The sequence below is a fragment of the Engystomops pustulosus genome, chromosome 3, assembly GCF_040894005.1.
Source record: "Engystomops pustulosus chromosome 3, aEngPut4.maternal, whole genome shotgun sequence".
Lineage (NCBI taxonomy): Eukaryota > Metazoa > Chordata > Amphibia > Anura > Leptodactylidae > Engystomops > Engystomops pustulosus.
In genome coordinates, this window is record NC_092413.1 from 82,752,720 (window position 1) to 82,773,088 (window position 20,369).

The 20,369-nt window shown below is 40.4% G+C and overlaps 1 protein-coding gene across 2 annotated transcripts in view; it reads left to right on the top strand.

Annotated features, from left to right (window-relative positions):
- QPCT (glutaminyl-peptide cyclotransferase) overlaps nucleotides 1-20,369 on the top strand; it is a 33,121-nt gene that overhangs the window by 4,371 nt on the left and 8,381 nt on the right. For both annotated transcript variants that reach the window (XM_072141247.1, XM_072141246.1), the window contains exons 2-5: nucleotides 3,376-3,522; nucleotides 7,880-8,161; nucleotides 10,035-10,214; nucleotides 18,278-18,377. In XM_072141247.1, coding sequence (XP_071997348.1) covers nucleotides 3,448-3,522; nucleotides 7,880-8,161; nucleotides 10,035-10,214; nucleotides 18,278-18,377 — 637 coding nt within the window. In that variant the 5' untranslated portion in view covers nucleotides 3,376-3,447. The remainder of the gene's footprint in view (nucleotides 1-3,375; nucleotides 3,523-7,879; nucleotides 8,162-10,034; nucleotides 10,215-18,277; nucleotides 18,378-20,369) is intronic.

Sequence of the window (20,369 nt, forward strand, 5' to 3'; positions counted from 1 at the left end):
TTTCAATTGACAAGCTGGACACACAACTCAGATCAGTGTAGAACATGCTTCATGTTTTTTTTGGGGATAGGAGCAGATCAAAGGAGGACCGTGAAAAACATTAGACATGTGCATAGTATGATATACTATCATATCTACTATCTATCATATCTGAGTGCTGTGTGATGGAGCCTCCGACATGAAGGTTGTCAGTGGGCAAAGGACATGGCGCCACCTGGTGTTCAAAGTGTACAGCAACTTGTCTTTCACCTAATCCCTGGAGTGCTGGAGTTTCCTTTTGCCTAGTCAGCAAAGAAGCTTCTGCAGTATCCTGGAAATAGACTATTGCTAAATAGACGGCTTTATCGGCCAATGGAACTATATACTATTATCAGTTTCTAGAAAGTGAAGGAGATTGATTCTGTTAAGAGTTCATCCCAGAAGCAAAGCCTTTACCTATAAGTTACCCTAAGTTGAAGATGTTTGTGACCACCAGTAACCAGCACTGGAAATGCAGCACTACTGCTCATGCTCGACCAGAGCTCCATTCACTTTTATTGTGTGACAAGAGAAAGTGATCTCAGAAGTCTTTAACAAGTGAGAGGAGCCCTGGTCAGGAATAAGGATATCAAGGTGTTTATCATCTGGTCTGATTAGTATGAACAGCATTCAGCATTTTGTGGAATAATTTAGCTGCAGTCAGCAGACCTGGAAGTTCCCAGTAACCTGCGGGGGGCATTGATTTTTTTTTTCCATGCCAGTTAAAGTGGTCGATGGACAACTGTGACCAGTGTGTTACATACTATGACAGATACTATTCCTGTAGAGATAATATCTCCCATGGGGTCTATTTATATGGTTTAAGAGGCAAAGTAGATGATGGATCTGTTAACCACAGGATTCAGACAGAAGCACACATTGGTTATTACTAAGGTATCTAAAAGAGGTTATTGATTGTGCCTCTTAAAATGTTATCGCTCAGGATCACACTCTGCATTGGGAAAGTAAAAAAATAAAAAGAATTGGATTCATGGTACAGCTGGCTGGCATTTATGGTCATTTCCTGCCATAAGTGTCCACCAGAAAACTGACGTAAATGGTGCCTAAAAAATCTACCAACTGTACCACTCAGCATAAGACCATGACACCAATAATGTTTCACATTATTTACATACAATACATTGGGGGCTTGTTAGCGATGTGGACCATCCCACATTAATTTGCCTTGCATTACTTAGGGTGCGGTCACACGTTGCAGTTAAAACTGCATCGCAATCAGTTTTGAGGTGGTTTTAGGTGCAGTTTTGTCAATTGAACAGGTGAAAGACATGAACTGAATGAGTGAATTTGATTTTGAAGGGGAAACCTGTTCCACAAATGTCATTCACCAGTTCAGTAAATGTCTTTCACCTGTTAAATTGACAAAACTGCACCTAAAACCACCTCAAAGCTAATTGTGATGCAGTTCTAACTGTAACGTGTAACCGCACCCTAAATGTAATGTAAATGCAGCCTAATAAGGAGCCAATTACCAAGCATCTTGTTACTATGTGCAGGTCCCCAGCTGTGTGTTCATGTATTCATTACTCACATAGGCTGCTATCACACGTTAGCACTTTGATTCCGTTTTGTTTACGGAATCAAAACGCACTGGGGAGGCCTGTGGCCAATCATATATGCGTTTGTATTTATTAACATGTGTGCACCAGTTTTCTGTCTGACTTTGCCCTGTAAAGAATGCGCAAACTGCTTGCACATGTAGAAATCGTCTGCGCCAGTTTTGTGTCACAGCTGCACTGTGTCCAACAAGACAGAAAAATATGCACCTAAATGGGCCTGTTAGTGTTAAGGGTGATGCCACACATGGCGTTTTAAACCCATTTTTGGTCCGTTTTTAAACAGTCCGTTCAAAAATGCATCCGTTTTTCACCAGTTTTAGTTAAGATAATTGGTAATACCTGTCAAAAAACGGATGCGTTTTGTCTGATTGATTGTACCAGATGGTACATATTCATACAGATACAGTCATTGCTGTTCTCTAATTATGATTAGCATATTTTTTGCTAAATAAAGGTTTTAGATTGATATGCTTTGGTACTTTTGTAAAAATGTTATATTGGCATGATGTTAATCAAGTGATCATACCATGCTCTCTGGTTTTGATCTCCAGTGAACTATTTCCAAACCGCTATATCTTCTGACTGTAGTGGATAGAATCACAATTGTGGTGTAATTCTAATCACACCATTAAAGGGGTATTCCCACAAAGACAAGTTTTTTTTAAATGTACTCAGGATAACAAAATTACACATTCTCTAATTCACTGTTGTTAACAAAAATGCAGCATTTCACAGAAGTCCAATCTGTCTCTATCAGTCCTGCTGTACACAATTTCAGTTGCCCCTGGACACAACTCTGTAAGTTCTAACTTAGGGTGAAGACACACATGGCGTTTTTGGGCCGTTTTTACTAAGTGCGTTTTCAGATCGTTAAAAACGCATGCGTTAAAAAACGCATCCGTTTTTTAAAAACGCATGCGGTTTTTGAAAACGCATGCGTTTTTGTCCGTTTTCCGTTGCGCAATTTCGTAAAAAACGGACAAAAACGCATGCGTTTTCAAAAAACGGATGCGTTTTTTAACGCATGCGTTTTTAACGATCTGAAAACGCACTTAGTAAAAACGGCCCAAAAACGCCATGTGTGTCTTCACCCTTAGGGTCGGGTAGCCGCCATCTTGCATTCCTGTGTGACAGCATGGAGCTGTGATTTCTGTGTCTTTCTTTTCTGATCTGCAGCCGCGCCCACTGCAGTCCTTGCACAGAGTTCACACTGATCAATTCCTGCCAGCACATTGTGAGGAGAGAGAAGCTTCAAGTTACAAACTACAAGGAGATAAGTGATCTGGGGGAAGGGGGAGGCAGACACATATCTGTGAGAACACAGATGTAGCAGTGCTCACAGTGTGTAAGTCAGCCTTTCTCTGTCAGCCTCTGTGTAATAGCCATCTCATGCATCTCTGATCTGTCTCATCTCTCCTTCTATGTGTCAGTGTGTTAGTACAATGTTTGAAGCCAGATGAAAGTGTATATACACCTGTATCCTGATAATGTAACCACATTGTCACCACACAGAGCTAGATGAATCATAATGTGTCTGCTCATAGAGTCTTCGCCAACACACTGGCGCACTTAACATTAACACTCAGTCAAAGTAAGGGGTTAAAATGATCTTTGTTGTGTAAACATCACTAGGGGATTGAAATTTGAGTATTTTCTTTCGTGGGAAAACCCCTTTCATATTACACATGGATTTTGTTAAAGAAGGAATGTGATTTTCTAACACCCATATTTATTTCATTTTTTTAATTCCAATTATAATCATGTTTTGTTTTTACAGAATACACACCGACCTCTGGTTTTGCGCACAGCTGATGTGCGACGCGTTTTATCCCAAACAGACATTTCTCAAATGTGGAAAAATGATTTAAAGCCTATGCTCATCGAAAGGGTTTCTGGATCACCAGGGAATTTTGCTGTGCGGCAAGTGAGTAATAATAATAATGTATATTTCATTGTGTGAAAGGAGATAAAATATGAGACCAAAGCTAAATAAAAGAGAAAACACTGACACTTGTACCAGCCGGTTCTTTTAACCAAGTGGGTTGCAGTCAGTTTTATATCATTAAACAGGGCATGTAAATGTCTTGGTGTTTTGTACATGTGTACATATAAAGAATCATGTATAGACAGTATATATAATCTACACCTCCATGAAAACATTGAGGATATACAGTGCAAAGACAAATTTAAATGGGATCCTGCTACAGGTCACTGATATATTGCACTGTAAGAAATGTTGACACACTCACTCCTAGAATATCTTTATCTTTTGCAATGACATTTGTGAAAGAAATTCAGTACAGCTTGTAGTAGAAATAAATAAAACATCATTTTTATTCGATATGCATACACATATGGACAATAAAGGCCAGTATATAAAATCCACACTTTAACAGCCAAGTCCACACGTTAAGCACTATTGGTATAATCACCAATACAGCAGTCCTATACTGTACAAGTAATAGATGTATCTTACCAAAGGAGAAGATATGCAGGTAGACCTGCATGATGGGAGTTTTGGGTGTCGTATCCACTCCTAGAGGGCATCCATATCTAAGCTTGACATGCCTAGAAAAAAAAGTTAGAATTAGCAGCTCGGAGTGCGGGGACGAGATGTTCGGTGTTCTGGACTGCTAATTATGAATTCATGCCTCCTGCAAGACAGATGCCTCCCTTTCCAACATGTCAGAGGGAGGCATCTGTCATGCAGGAGGCATGCATAATTAGCAGCCTAGAGCGCCGGACATCTTTTTTAGGTGATCCCAGTGTGTCAAGCTTAGAGTACACCACTGGGATCAATAATCAAGAGGAGTGTAGGTAAGTATTTGTAAATTAATAGGAATACCGCCAGGATCAAGGATTGTAAACTAAGCACACTGACCTACTAGTGTGTACCCTCTCTTGCAGGATATGCTCTTATTTAAGCTTTTTATGCCCTTTTTTAAAGGTATATTTCCATGAAGACAAGTTTCTTAAATGTACTCTGGATAACAAAATAACATATTCTCTAATTCACTGTTATTTACAAAAATACAGCATTTCACAGATATCCAACCTGTCTCTATCAGTCCTGGTGTACACAATTTCAGTTGCCCATGGTTTCCGACCCTGTATCTTCTGACTTAAGGTTGGGGAAGCCATCTAACTTTTCTACCTGATGGTGCATGAACTGAGTTGCCTCTGCCTCTGACACCCTCCCCCTGCATTCCAAGGTGGAGCTCACAGAATTACACTGACTTCCTGCCATCAAACAACACATAGTGAGGATAGAGAAGCTGCAAGCTACAGGCAGATAAGTTCTTTATCTGGAGAGGGGGCTACAGGAGATCTTATGGTGTGAGAACAGATATGCAGAGCTGAGCAGAGATATGCAGAGCTGAGCAGTAATATGCATTTCATGGATCTCATCATCTCTCATCTGTCTCATCTCTCTTTCTTTGTGTCAGATACTAGTACAATGTACAGAAGCCAAATGAAAGTATATATAAACCTTGTACCCTGCTTATCTATCCACATTTGCAGCTCATAGAACTAGATGGATCATAATGTGTCTGCTTAGAGAGTTCCCGCCCACACCCTGGGAAATGGCACTTCATGATAGGAGATAAAACAGCAAAAAAACTGATTAAATGTAAAGTAAGGGGTTAAAAATTATCTTTATTGTGTAAACATCACTAGTGGATTGAGATTTGGGGATTTTCTTTTGTGGGAAAACCCCTTTAAGAAGAAAAGGCTTTTAAAATTATGTAAAAGAGTCTGAGGGGCTCCAGACTCCATTAACACCTATGGAGTCCAGTGCCCCTCAAGCTCATGCGCATAATTTTAAAAGCCTTCTTTTGTGAAAACCAGGCCATAAAAGTTAAAAGAACAGCAAATCCTGCCAAAGGGAGCACAAACCTGTATGTCAGTGTGCTTGGTTTACAATCCTTGATCCTGGTGGTAGATGTCCTTTAAGACTAGTGCACAATGAGCTAGTCTTAATAAATCTCCCCCACTGTACTGTTTTACGCTAGCATGGTTGCACCCCTCCGCCCTGATTAAAGGCCTGGGATTTGCTGACTTTACTTGACCTTACAAAAGCCAATATTTGCTGTTACTGCTGCTTAACAAAAATATATTAACCCCTTAAGGACGCAGCCATTTTACAGCTTAAGGCTCAGTCCCATTTTTTAGATTCTGACCTGCGTCTCTTTATATGGTTATAACTTTTGAACACTGTTACTTATCAAAGCGATTCTGAGATTGTTTTTTCCCCACATGTTGTACTTCATTTTAGTGGTAAATTTTGGCTGATAAGTTTTGCGTTTATTTACAAAAAAAAGAAAAAAATGATGAATTTTTAGAAAAATTTGCCATTTTTGAAATTCAAAATCACCGCGTTTTCAGGCAGATCGATTTACCACCTAAATAACTTGCAGAATAACATTTCCCATTTGTCTACTTTACATTTTCATAATTTTTGAAATGTTTGGATAATTTATTTTGACGTCACGCGGCCTACAAATCGAATAGCGATTTTCCGTATTTTCAGAATTGACTATTTTGGGGATAAATACTGTTTGAAATCAAATTTTAGATATTTAGCAACAAAAACCCCCTATATAACCAACCCATTTTCAAATCTGCACCCCTCAAACTATCAGAAACAGCATTTACAAAGATTGTTAACCCCTTGAGATCTTCATAGTAATTGAATCAAAATGGCGGTGAAATTTAGAATGGTCAAATTTTGTCGGTTATACGTTCATTTAGCCCTAAAATTTACACATTTCCAAAAGATAAAAAGAGAAAACTCACCAAAAAATTTGTTCTACAATTTCTCCTGAGTGCAGCGACCCCCCACATGTGGACATTACTTGTGTTATAGGGGCACAGCGAGGCGCAGAAGGGAAGGAGCACCCTGCAGCTGCCAGGATTTTAGTTTTCTCGTTGCCCCCTTTTGAAGGCTATAAAATTTTCGCTTTTCCGTTATTTGGGTCATGTGACGGCATTTTTTTTGCGGGATGAGATGCTTTTTCCAGTGTTACCATTTTGGGGTTGGTATCACCTATTGTTGAAAATTTAGGAACTTTTTTTGAGGTCATGAGTAGAAAAGCATCAATTCTGTACTGGATTTTTTTTTTTTTTTCGTGTTCACCGTATAGCCTAATAATCATGTTATCTTTATTCTATGGGTCGATACGATTACGGGGATACCAGACATGAATATTTTTTCTTATGTTTTACTAAATTTGCCAAATAAAACCCTAATGTGGGGAAAAATCTATCATTTTTGCATCGCTGTCTTCCAAGTGGCATAACATTGTAACTTTTTTGGCTACAGAGCTGGTTGATGGCTTGTTTTTTGCGGGACATGTTGTTCTTTGCAACAGTATCATTCTGGAGTACATATGTTTTGTTGATCACTTTTTATTGCATTTTTAGTGGGATATAATAGTTAAAAATCATAATTTTTGGCAGGTTTTTAACTTTTTTTTTTTACAGCGTTCATCATATGGGTTCAATAGTTATTTAGTTTTATTCTATGGATTGTTACGGACGCGATGATACTATATATGTGGGGTTTGTGTTATGATTTAGACTTTTTTGAGCGTTATATGTCTCTTTATATGTTTTGGGGCTTATGGGCATTTTTAGTGATTTATTAAGTAATTTTTTATTAAAAAACATTTTTTTTTACATTTTTTTACATGATCGACCATGGGATATGAACAAGCAATCATCTGATTGCTTGTTCTTGATAATACTCTGCAATACTAATGTATTGCAGGGTATTATCAGTGCCAGCCTATGCAGATGCATAGGCTGACACTTTGCCTTTAAGATGACGTCACAGACGCCATCTTAAAGGTAAACCCTCCAGGCTTCTCTGGGGTCCCGATCGGACCCCAGAGGTGCCAAAACAGCGATGCCCCCCCCCCCCCCGAAAACGGTGCGGGGGGGCCGATCGTGGGGTAAAGACCCCCAGAAGGCATGTTAAATGCATTTAACGGGTTAAACACCCACGATCGGAGCCCACTCCGACCGCGGGTGTTAGCCGGGGATGTCAGCTGTAAATTACCGCTGAAATCCCGCGGCTAACGATGCCGGTTCGGCTGCTGTGCAGCGCTGAACCGGCATCGTCTCTGCGCCGTAGCTGTACTGCGCTGAGCGCTAATCGTCGGAAGCTGCGCAGTACAGCTACGGCGCGGAGCGCTAAGGGGTTAAAGAACTCTATTTTGATGACTTACTTTTGATGTCTTATTTAATTTCTGCATTTTGTTGCTTTGTTCTGTCAATAGCACATTAAACAACGCTTGCAGAGACTTCAAGCTGGATGGCTGATAGAAGAAGACACATTTCAAAGTCAAACTCCTTTGGGATATGTGACATTCAGCAATATTATTGCCACTCTGAATCCATCTGCTCACCGTCACTTGGTTCTTGCCTGCCATTATGATTCCAAATACTTCAGACCTCAGTGGGATGGTAGAATATTCATCGGGGCCACAGATTCAGCCGTACCATGTGCAATACTATTAGAGCTTGCCCGAACTCTGGATTATCGCCTTAAACTGTTAAAGGTATGAAATATCTATGCGTAAAGATGGTTTTTCACAAGCATGTTCGTGAACAGCCTAATTATGAATCATAGTGCTTTGGTACAGTTAATCATTTAGAGTTCTTTTTGGATACATAATACATGTACATTACATTATGCCCACATCATTTTTTTAGGTCTTCACAAGAGATCTATTTGATGTCTGCAATTGGGTTCTGGATGTAATGCCAGATTAGCAATTGAACAGCCAGTCTGCCAAATTAATGCATATGAATGGACATTGGGAGTTCCCTTGGCCAATCATAGCCATGGATAGTAGCTTTAAACTGAATTTGCACTGATATCTGCATAGTTAGTTGAACGGTTACAATGCTTTAGATGGATATTCCCTTGAAGACAAGATTCTTAAATATGCTCAGAATAAAAAAATAACACATTCACTAATTCTTTCACTGTTATTAACAAAAATATAGCATTTCACAGGTTTAATTCCAACCTGTCTCTATCAGTCCTGGTGTTTACAATTTTAGTTACCCTTGGATCCGACTGTAAACCTTCTGACTATGGTCGGAATCTTCTCACGAATAGCTTCTCTTGTCTGCACACTGCAGTGCTCTCTGCCTTCACCCATCTTCCCCTGCATTACAAGACCAGCTCAGACACAGGCACTTGCTGTCAGCAAGCAGTGTGAAGAGACTTACTTTACTAGCTACAGGCAAGGTGAGGGTGCAGTTTTATCAAGCTGTCTAAGAGTAAGAATTGTCTTAGTTGCCCATGGTAAAATGAAAGCTGAGCTGTTATTGGTTGCCATGGGCAACTAAGACAATACTAAGACAATACTCTTAGAAAACTTGATAAATCTGCCCCAAGGTCTTTATCCAGAATGGAGACATAGCAGACCTGACTCTATGGGGAAGATTTACTTACCCGGTCCTGTCGCAATCCCCGCTGTGCGTTGTCCGACGATCATGCACTCTGGCACAATACACAAAAATCGTGCGCCCGATTTCCTGCATGTGTTGCTTCACCGCTCAGGTCCGCCGGAGTTCACCTTCTTCTTCCCGGGGTATGTAAGTGCATGTCTTGCGACACAATTTGAAAGTTAAATCCCGCACTCAGTCCGAGTCCGTCAGATCGTCTGACAGCCAGCGCCCTGATTTCTGTTGCATGAAAGTAGGCGCAATTGCGCCAAAATCCGATTGCATGCAACACAATCCCCTTCTAAATTGCTGTCACAGTGGCGCAAATCCCGAAAATTTCTAAAAGCCAATGAAAGTGTGATCCGCGGGACCCTTACTAAATAAGCCCCTATGTGTGTTATAGGTGAGTTAGCAGTGCTGAGCGTGTGATTGTGTTTTATATCCATATCATGGATCTATCATGGATATCTGTTTTTCTATGTTTAAGATACTAGTACAATGTTCAGAAGCTAAATAAAAGTGTAGCTAAACCCTGGACCCTGATTATGTAACCAGATTGTCAGCACACAGCTGTAGAGGGATCATGAAGTGTCTGGTTAGAGAGTCGCCACCCACACTGCTGAAACTTACACTGACCATCACTGACTTCTAGGAGCAAAACAGCAATAAAATTGTAAAGTAAGGGGTTAAAAATTATCTTTATTGTGTAAACATCACTAGGGGATTAAAAAAAATTTTAATAGCAAACTTTATTATTATTTAATGCTTAGTTAACATATTGGAGAATCCACCAAGCACTATGATGGGACTTTACTAACCTCACTACATGTCAATGGGTGGGCTGTCTGTAATGTGACAGATTTATCACAGCTTAGTTATCATAGTTTCCATTTTTTTTGCTACAGTATGGCACAGATAAATATATCATCCAAAGATTTTATATTTTCAAGTGTTTTGTTATATATATTTATATAGGGGAGAAGCTCAGGATCAAAACCAGATCTTTCCATCAAGTTAATTTTCTTTGACGGTGAAGAAGCTTTTCATTACTGGACTCCTTATGATTCTCTTTATGGCTCTCAACATTTGGCTCAGAAAATGGAAAGAACTCCACATCCACCCAATGCTGAAAATACAAATCAGCTTCATGGTATTGTAAGTATTCAGCAGTGTTTCATATGCTTTTTAATTCTGTAGTTCTGAGATATACTTTTGTAGAAATGTAAAATTGATAACTGAAACTGACCATGTGGCTGTTGGCATATAGAAATATGCATTTAAATTCTATGAATGTGTAGTATTTATTCTTGTAAAGGGATGTTCACATGTGGCAGTTCCATGCTTGTGAATAGGGTTTTTTCTGGAGCATATTTATTTCTAATAAATTCATTATACATTATATCCAATATTCCTGTTCCCAACAGAGCTTTTTTTTTTAAATTGTCCTCAAAGTAACTTGGAAAATGAGCCAACGACTAATACAGTTCCAGTGGTGCAGTTCGCCTGCCATATGGGAGTCCTTGCATCATATTTCTGGGGATCTTAAAAGTATTCACTATTTCCTTAACTGTGGCATCTAAAAAACCCAATATCAGGATTGTGTTTCTAGGTGACGCAGGACATTTACACTGTAAATGTGCAGTAAAAGTTTGATTTTTAAATATAAACATCAATTCCCAACAGTAACTTTAACTGTGGAAATCTCCTGTTCTGTTCGCCTAGAAACACAATCATGATATTCTAGGTGCCAGGGTTCAGGAGATATGACTGTTTGAAGTGCACACCCCTCCAGTCTGTCAGCTGAAGGCAAAAACCAGAAGGAGTTGCGTTTTGTAAATGTACATGCACCCTCTGCCTCTGAACATAAAAAATGGTGATGAATTTACACTGTACATATTTATAACGTGTGTATAAGGGTTTTACTGCTTATTAAATTTAAAGGGGAAAAATTACAAAAAAGCATATTTTTCCCCTTTCTTGTGGAAAGTGGGAATCTTAACCCCTTCCCGACATGTGGCAATCAGTCGCCAAGACAGCCTCTGGTCTTCCGAAAACCTGAGGCTGTCTCTTTTTAACCCATTCATTACAATATGCGATTAGTATGGCAGTACAGGCGGTCCCCGGGTTACGTACAAGATAGGTTCTGTAGGTTTGTTCTTATTCTGAATTTGTATGTAAGTCGGAACTGTATACTTTATAATTATAGCTCCAGGCAAAATTTTTTGGGTCTGTATATCTATTGGATTTTGAAAATGTTGGATTGTCATAAGAACCAGGATTAACAATCAAGCATAATTGCAGACACCTGTGATAACTGTTACATCTGTTTATTGTAGCCTAGGTCTAAAGAACAGTAAATTGCCAACATCCAAAGGTCAGTTTGTAACTAGGGGTTGTCTGTAAGTTGGGTGTTCTTAAGTAGGGGACCTCCTGTATATGGTAGGATCGATCAGACAACCTAGGGTTAAAGTACCCTAAGGGGCCTTAAAAACAGTAAAAATAAAAAAAAAGTAAAAAAAATTATAATAAAAAAACCTAAAAATTCTAATCACCCCCCTTTCCCTAGAACTGCTATAAATATAAATAAACAGTAAAAATTACAAACTCATTAAGTATCGCCGCATCCGAAATTGCCCGATCTATCAAAATCTAATAACGATTTTTCACTGTGTTTAACCCCGTAACGGAAAAAAGCGACCAAAGTCGAAAATGGCACTTCTTTGCCATTTTGAAAAATAGAAGAAAATTCTATAAACAGTGATCAAAAGGCTGTACAGTCCTAAAAATGGTAGCAATGAAAACAACATCAAAAGTCTCCAAAAAAATGACACCACCCACAGATCCGTACACCGAAGTATGAAAAAGTTAATAGCGCCAGAAGATTTCAAAATTTAAAAAAAAATTTTGTACAGGAGGTTTTAATTTTTGTAAATGTAGGAAAACATTGTAAAACCTATCCAAATTTGTTATCCCCGTAATTTTACCAACCCAAACAATAAAGTAGACTTGTCATATGGGCCGCACAGTGAAATATGTCAAATCTAAGCCCACAAGAAAACAGCGCAAATGCGTTTTTTCACCAGTTTCACTGCGTTTGGAATTTTTTCCCCTCTCCTCTGTACACGGCATGGAATATTAAATACCATCATTTTAAACAGCAATTTGTTACACAGAAAACAAGCTATCACACTGCTCTGTACATGGAAAAATAAAAAAGTTATAGATTTTTGAAGATGGGAAGTGAAAAATGAAAACACAAAGATGAAAAAGGGCTGCAGCGGGAAGGGGTTATAGAGTAACTGTAAAGGGTTTTTTTTCACAAATCAGTAGCTCTTGGGATGTTAAACAACTCTGTCCTCCTAAATCCAGAAATTTTTTTGCTATCCCCCTCAGATTATCTGAGTGCTGGAATGGATCATTCCTCTCCCTGTTCTGACAAGCCCTGGACTCCGTAGTATAAACAAACTATAGGAACTCCTGGGAGAGGAGGGGCTGCTGCTCCCTACTCACAGAGGAGGAGGTCATATGACAGAGCTCTCTCTGTGTATGTGACAGAGCTGAATGTGTTCAGAACTCTGGATTCAGATGTCTTCTGCACAAAATTCTGCACAAAAGATCTTCCCTGTTCCCTTTCAGTCCCTTCATCCCAATCTGTGATTCTAAAGAACAATCTCTGTCTCTCTCTGCACCTAATGCAGCCCTTCCCCTATTAACCCTTAGTGCTCACACAGCAGAAGCAATACACTTCATGTAACTGGTTTACTAATGATTTCTTATTTCTTTCACTTATTACATGTTCCCTGTTCCTCCATGTGTTGGAAGCCGCCAGGCTGGTCACCATATACATCCTGTATGTGCACTGTGCAGTGTTTAGTGGATTTACTTGTTGGAAATTAAATGGATTAAATGCTAAATTACTTTGGGATCTGTGGGCAAGCTAACTGCCCTTAGCCTGAGGGCATAGACTGACAGATATTAGTCTACACAAACATTTTTGTCAAAGACTTTTAGAACAGAAAATGCCATAACTATGGAAAGAAAAGGACGAGCAGCACATCACATATAATAATTTGGTAAAACCATAACTTTACAGTTACGCTTTAAAGATTTTGAGTATAGTAGATGGTCAATTATTAAATTATTGAATAGGTGATGGCACAATAGTAATATTAATGACTTGCAGTCAGTTCCAGATGTAGTTTTCCGGAAAAGACAAGGAGTAAGACGCATGTCACTGGTAATGGAGGAGAATTTGATTCTTTTATTTAACATTCTCCAAAGAAGATATTCTATTGATTCTAAGGATTATATAGAATTATTTTCAGTTACCACAGAAGTAAGTTTTCTACACATTTTATGTTGCTTTCCAAGTATTGAGTCTTATTGGTGGAAGGTGTGTGAACACGTGTCTATAACACTAGGGATCCCAATCCCAATCTTCATCTTTTGGATATTTGAAGGTGTAGAGATGAAATCAAATCTGCTTTCATCATATTTTATTATTTTGAACGATGCACTCAGGTAACCCCGCCTCCTGCAGTCACGTAACCCCGCGTCCTGTAGTGAGTTTTCTCTGCCCTCTCCATGCATCTGGCTTCCCAGTTCTTCAGATAGTTGGAGAATGGCAGGACTGATGCATGGAATGAGCAGAGCAAACTGACTGCAGGAGGTGTGGGTCCCCTGACTGCAGGAGGTGTGGGTCCCCTGACTGCAGGAGGTGTGGGTCCCCTGACTGCAGGAGGTGTGGGTCCCCTGACTGCAGGAGGTGTGGGTCCCCTGACTGCAGGAGGTGTGGGTCCCCTGACTGCAGGAGGTGTGGGTCCCCTGACTGCAGGAGGTGTGGGTCCCCTGACTGCAGGAGGTGTGGGTCCCCTGACTGCAGGAGGTGTGGGTCCCCTGACTGCAGGAGGTGTGGGTCCCCTGACTGCAGGAGGTGTGGGTCCCCTGACTGCAGGAGGTGTGGGTCCCCTGACTGCAGGAGGTGTGGGTCCCCTGACTGCAGGAGGTGTGGGTCCCCTGACTGCAGGAGGTGTGTGTCCCCTGACTGCAGGAGGTGTGTGTCCCCTGACTGCAGGAGGTGTGTGTCCCCTGACTGCAGGAGGTGTGGGTCCCCTGACTGCAGGAGGTGCTGTTACCTGACTGTTACCTGACTGTCTGACTGCATCGTACATAAGAATAAAATATCATTTTTCATTCATGCTGCAACCTAGAAATATGCCTCCAGGGGACGTTCATATAACAGAAGAAGGGCCTGTTCCCTTTAATGTTTTTTTTTCACTGAGGATTTAAAGGTTCATTGTAGTTTTTCAAGCAGATGAAGAAAGATAAGATTCCATAGTATTATTTTCCTTCGATTTTCTAATTCCTTATCATGACCTACATTTTCCAACCTTGTTGTTACCATGACGATTAATAAAAGCACCTCCAGCCAACAGCAATAATTGGTTTGCAGCAGCTACACGCTACACTTCACAATAATTCATTTACTCGCCAGCTGTGAACAAAAACTTGATCAGAGAAGATTTTTGTATCTTTTCATTTAAATCAGATAAAACAAAAGAGAAAACATTATTCTTTTCTCCATTTTTCATAAACAATTTATTACATAGATATTGGTCCAAGGCCTCATGAACATTTCCACATGACCTTTCTCTGCCTGATCATTTGTCTTAAATTAGTTCTCATTATCTGATTGGTTGATGGTAAACCTCCGATGCCTTCACCGATTCACAAATTGAGCCACAGCCTCTTGACTGTTTCAGGCACAGCAAAGCGATTCAGTTTTCATTAAAATAATATACATATATAGTTTACAGTTTAATTGGATTTCTGGGCTTGTTGGCTAGAATAATGTATATGGTTCAAATGTTTTTTTTAGATAGGTATTTTTTTCCCTCCCTGCATTTAATTATTTTAATGATTCACTTTTGATATTCAGGGGCACTTAGGAGCAGGCTCCTCCTATGAATACTACAAAGTCTGACAGGGCCCTTTTTTCTGCAAGTCACCGACACGGGAACATAGACAGCATGTCATTGTTTAGTTCCTTCTGATTGGTAAAGCTGCACAAATGACTGCTTCTCCTCCAGTCAGAGGCAAGGAAATAACAAATTACACAGTCAGATAAAGTAACTTCCTGAACAAAAGGTTACTTTACTTGTTTCACTGAAAACATGCAATCAGCATTTATATTGTCTCATCATATTCTGAATAATATTCAGCCTTTTACTGTATAAAACCTGGAATGATTAAGACCTACTTCTTTAAATGCGTTTTCCCACGAAAGAAGATTCTCACATTTCAATCCCCTAGTGATGTTAACACAATAAATATCATTTTAACCCCTTTCTTTACAATTTTACTTAGGAGATAAAAAAGCAATAAAACTATCACTCTCTATGCTGCTCAGTGTAAAGCCCAGGGTGTGGGTGGGGCCTCTCTAGCAGACACATTATGACTAGAGATGAGCGAGCATACTGCTCGGTGCTCGGATTTTTTTCGCCAGCTCGAGAAAATGGCATCTCCCGGCATTTTGATTTTTGGCGGCCACAAACGTTTTGTTCTATACACACAAAAAAAACACACACAAAAAACAAAGCAAAAAAAAAAAAATTACTGTTTATATTTCTGTTTTGTCTATAAAATAGACTTTAATTTTGAAAATGTTGAACCCGAGGGCTAGAGGTAGAGGGCGTGGGCTTCCAATTACTGCAAGAGTCAGAGGCCGTGGTCCTGGGTGGGGTGAGACACCACCTGCTGATGAGGGAACAGGGGAACGCCGCAGAGCTAAACTCCCTAGCTTCATGTCTCAAGTTACTGGGACTCGTGGTAGAGCACTGTTGAGGCCAGAACAGTGCGAACAGGTGATGTCTTGGATTGCGGACAATGCTTCAAGTAATTTGTCCACTAGTCAGTCTTCTGTTTGTAGCCCCCGCCTGCTTTGAAAATGATAATTTTTTCAAAGTAAACGCTTCGGGCTCCCTGGACCATTTTGGGTGGGGAGGAGCCGAGAGGCAGGGGATTGGACAGGCGAAAACTCGCCTGGCAGCGGACCGCCAACTCCATCCCAAGATCCAACTAACATCATTTTAACTGCCGCAACTTTAATCTACTACTATTACCTTTTAACTCTAAAATCTATCTTTTCACTCCTCTTTTCTCACCTCCTTACATTCACCTCGGGTGCCATAACTATCCCCATTGCCTCCACACGTTGTCTCCATAGCAGCCTCCACATGTCGTCTCCATAGCTGCCTCCAAAACTCGTCTCCATAGCTGCCTCCACATGTCGTCCCCTTAGCAAACGAGCTGTGTCAGACTCATTTTTCGGGTGTTTCACCAGATACGTTATGGAACTTGGTCACTCTGTCGCCGCCATGCTGTGTTATCGACTAAATATACCGTCAACCTTTTGTTTACATAGGAAATCATTTCAGCTCTTCTTGCTCACCTCCTTTGGTTCCTCTCTGCCGCCATAACCGGGCCAAATACTGATGCGTACAGTGCTACATGTTATCCTCGCCAAAAGGAATTTTTTAAATTGGTTTGAAGCCTGAGTCCATTTGGGGTATGTCGCCATGCCACTCTCTAGCCTGCTGCTGCCTCTGCATGCCGTCCCCTATAGTGTCAGGGTCAATTATTGGATGTTTTAGATGCTATCTAGCCTCATTCGGTCACTCTGTCATGGCCATGCTGTTGCCCATAATTGTGGCATAATGGTGCGATTAAGCAGCCTCAGAGGCATCCATGCATGCTGCCCCTGCTGTTTCCTGTCCATTTCTGTGGTGTTTCCATAATTTTCTGAGGTTTCCAGGTGTTTGGCCAAGCTTCCCTGTGCAGAGCCTTGAAAAATGCTCGAGTCTCCCATTGACTTTAATGGGATTCGTTATTCGAAACGAGCACTCGAGCATCGGGAAAAGGTCGACTCCAGTCACTTGGGCATTTTAGTGCTTGCTCATCTCTAATTATGACCCATCTAGTTCTGTGGGGTGACAATGTGGGTAGCAGGGTACAAGGTGTATATGGACTTTCATCTGGCTTATGACATTATAGTAACACACTGATGCCTATTATGCCCTTTAGATGCCTATTACAGAGTCAGCCCTGCTACATCTCTGTTCTCCCTCTCACAGATCTGTGCCTGCATTCCCCTGGATCACTTATTTCCTTGTAGTTTGTAGTTTTCAGCTTGTCTCTCCTCACAATCTCCTGCCAGGAAGTGAATCAGTGTATGTGTCTCTCAGCTCGGACTGCAGGGGGCGAGGCTACAGGCACAAGACACAGTAATATCAGCAGCACAATCTTATCCAAGATGGTGACCCGACCCTAAGTCAGAAGTTTCAGGGTCGTGTCTAGGGGCAACTGAAATTGTGTACAGCAGGACTGATAGAGACAGGTTGGACTTGGGAAAGGCTGCATTTTTGTTATTAACAGTGAATTAGAGAATGTGTTTTTGATGTGCTGAGTACATATAAGAAACTTTTCTTCGTGGGAATACCCCTTTAAGTTTTTGCCTGCAACTTGTCTGGGTCAATTATCATTAAAAAGAAATTGCTCCTGATGTGATGGCCTGGTGATTCCCTGCAGCAAAGTGCAGATCCTTGCAGAGGGGCTAAAGTCAGGAAACTACTTAGAGCCCAGAAGAGTAGACCCCAAGCTAAATAAGTTTAGTGGCAAAGTGGTACAATCAGTGACGGAGGGTCAGGGGAAGTTATCCATTCATAAACTGGAAAGCTTCTGGCTCACAGAGGGCTCAGCTCTTGCTGCACTGATATAATACTAGAAAATAATTGACACACCACTATATATAGATCTATAAGACTAGTTTATGTTCTCCTCAACTAGGGCAGCATAAGCCTTGCTGACTGTTCCAGATACTGTATCACAGATTTTTTTTTTCAGGGTGTATTCACAAAATATTTATGAGAATTTTTGTTCTTTGAATTAAATTATTTGGTTTGCCACACATTTCTTGCTGATATACACAATACGCTGTAACTGAGTGGAGTGGTAGCATGCATACTTGATTATAGACCACCATTATGTATATGTAAATTGCATGAAAATAATGTCTTATTTTTGTAACAGGGTGACAAACTAAATATTATTTGCTATTGTTTATTCAAAACTTGGTTGTATTTGTACCTTTATATTAAGTTAGTTTTAGTAATAATGCTAAAGTTATTGATTATTGGGTTAATATGTTTTTGTTTCTTTAGGATTTATTTATTTTACTTGATTTGATTGGAGCTACAAATCCTACTTTTCCAAACTACTTTCCAAATACAGTCCGCTGGTTTAACAGACTTCAGTCAATTGGTAAGTATGTTACATCAAGATCTAATACTAAAAAGCTCTCAATATTAATAGTACCGTATTTTCCGGGCCATTAGGCGCACCGGAATATAAGGCGCAACAGTCCGATGCGCCTTATATATGTAATAATTCCATATATAAGGCGCACGGACTATAAGGCGCAGGGTCGGGGGCGTGGCGGAGGTCCGGGGGCGGAGCGGAGACCCGACGAGACGCGACGCCGAGAAGAGACGCGGAACGCGGGGAAGGTGAGCGGGGAAGGTGAGGGGGAGGTGGAGAATCGCATACTTACATAGATCCCCGCTACCGGAGACAACAGATCTCCAGCGGGAACTGCAGACCACGCAGCAGAAGTTGTTCGTGCCGCGTGGTCTGCAGTTCCCGCTGAAGATCTGCTGTCTCCGGTAGCGGGAACCTATGTAAGTAGGGTCCGCTGCCCTCATATAGGGCGCACCGGACTATAAGGCGCACTTTGGATTTCCAAGGAAATCCAAGGCTTTTAAGTGCGCCTTATAGTCCGGAAAATACGGTACTGTGATCTCAGAATGATACAAGTGAAGAGGTGGTTTAAAGAGGTTGGCCAGGCTGCAAAAAATGTTTTTTTATACTGTAAATGCATTTGGCGGTGTTCACAAGTTGTGGTGGAATTGGGTTTTGAACTATAATTCAGTCGGACTGGGAAGGGGCTAGTCCCGATTGCCAGGAGCGTAACTACAGTGGTAGCAGACATAGTAGCCGCTATGGGGCCTGAAGTGTCTAGGGGACCGGCATTCGACCTAACACTAAATAATTAAATGCATATTTTACAGCTTAATATGTATATAACATATATGTGATGTATACATTCTGTATAAATGTGTGTATTTGTGATGTGTATATGGTGTGTGTGTATATACTGTAGGTGTATATATATATGTTGTATGTCTTTATATGGCACAGTATGTGTGTATATGCTCTTCAGATTTGTGTATATGTGATGTGTATATGAAAGAGTGTATGAATGTGTGTAAATTTATGTATGGAGGTATATAAATGTGTGTATATATATGGATACCTTTAAGCACAAAAGGGCCCCATTCAGAAGTCTGCTAAGGGTCCCAGCCTCTGCTAGTTATGCCCCTGTCGAATGCATATGATACCAATACCAGGATTGTGATTCTAGGTTCCAGAAAACAGAATATATTCACATTAAGTGAATTTTGAGTATGCAATCTTCTTAGCTGGCAGGCAGAAGAGATGAGTAGGGGGTGCAGAGAGGTAGAAGCAAGCACTTTGCAGATAACCCAAATATTATCTGGTAATGCAGCTAAACGTGAGTGAGGGGTAACATGAAATTATGTTCATGTCATCAACCCTCTACTACCAATAATAATCAGAGAGTACACTTGCTTGTTCTTTATGAGCAATCAGGTGAGAGGTGCAGACTTGGAAAGTTCCTTACATCCTTCTTTAAAGGTAAATGTTAGATGTGAACTGTGGCAGGCTAGTGCTAAACGGTAACGTGCTGCACATCATATCTAATGGTTGTGTGTACAGTTTTTTTATTGTTTCAAAACATATATGTTATCCAGATATCATGTTGCAGTACATTTGAAAACAAACACTATCTTTTAGACTGTTAGAAAATATAAGTACAGACAGCCCCCGAGTTACATACACGATAGGCTCTGCAGGTTCGTTCTTAAGTTGAATGTATGTAAGTCGGATTTGTATATTTTATAATTGTAACCGCAGTCAGAATTTATTTTGGTCTCTGTGACAATTGGATTTCAAAAATGTTGGATTGTCATACCAACCAGGATTAACACTAAAGCTTAATTACAGACACATGTGATAACTGTTACAGCTGTTTATTGTAGCCTAGGACTAAAGTACAGTAAATTATCAACATCCAGAGGTCCGTTTGTAACTAGGGGTTGTCTGTAAGTCGGGTGTTCTTAAGTAGGGGACCACCTGTTCCTGACTTTGAATGTATTTCAAATAATGCTTCAAAAT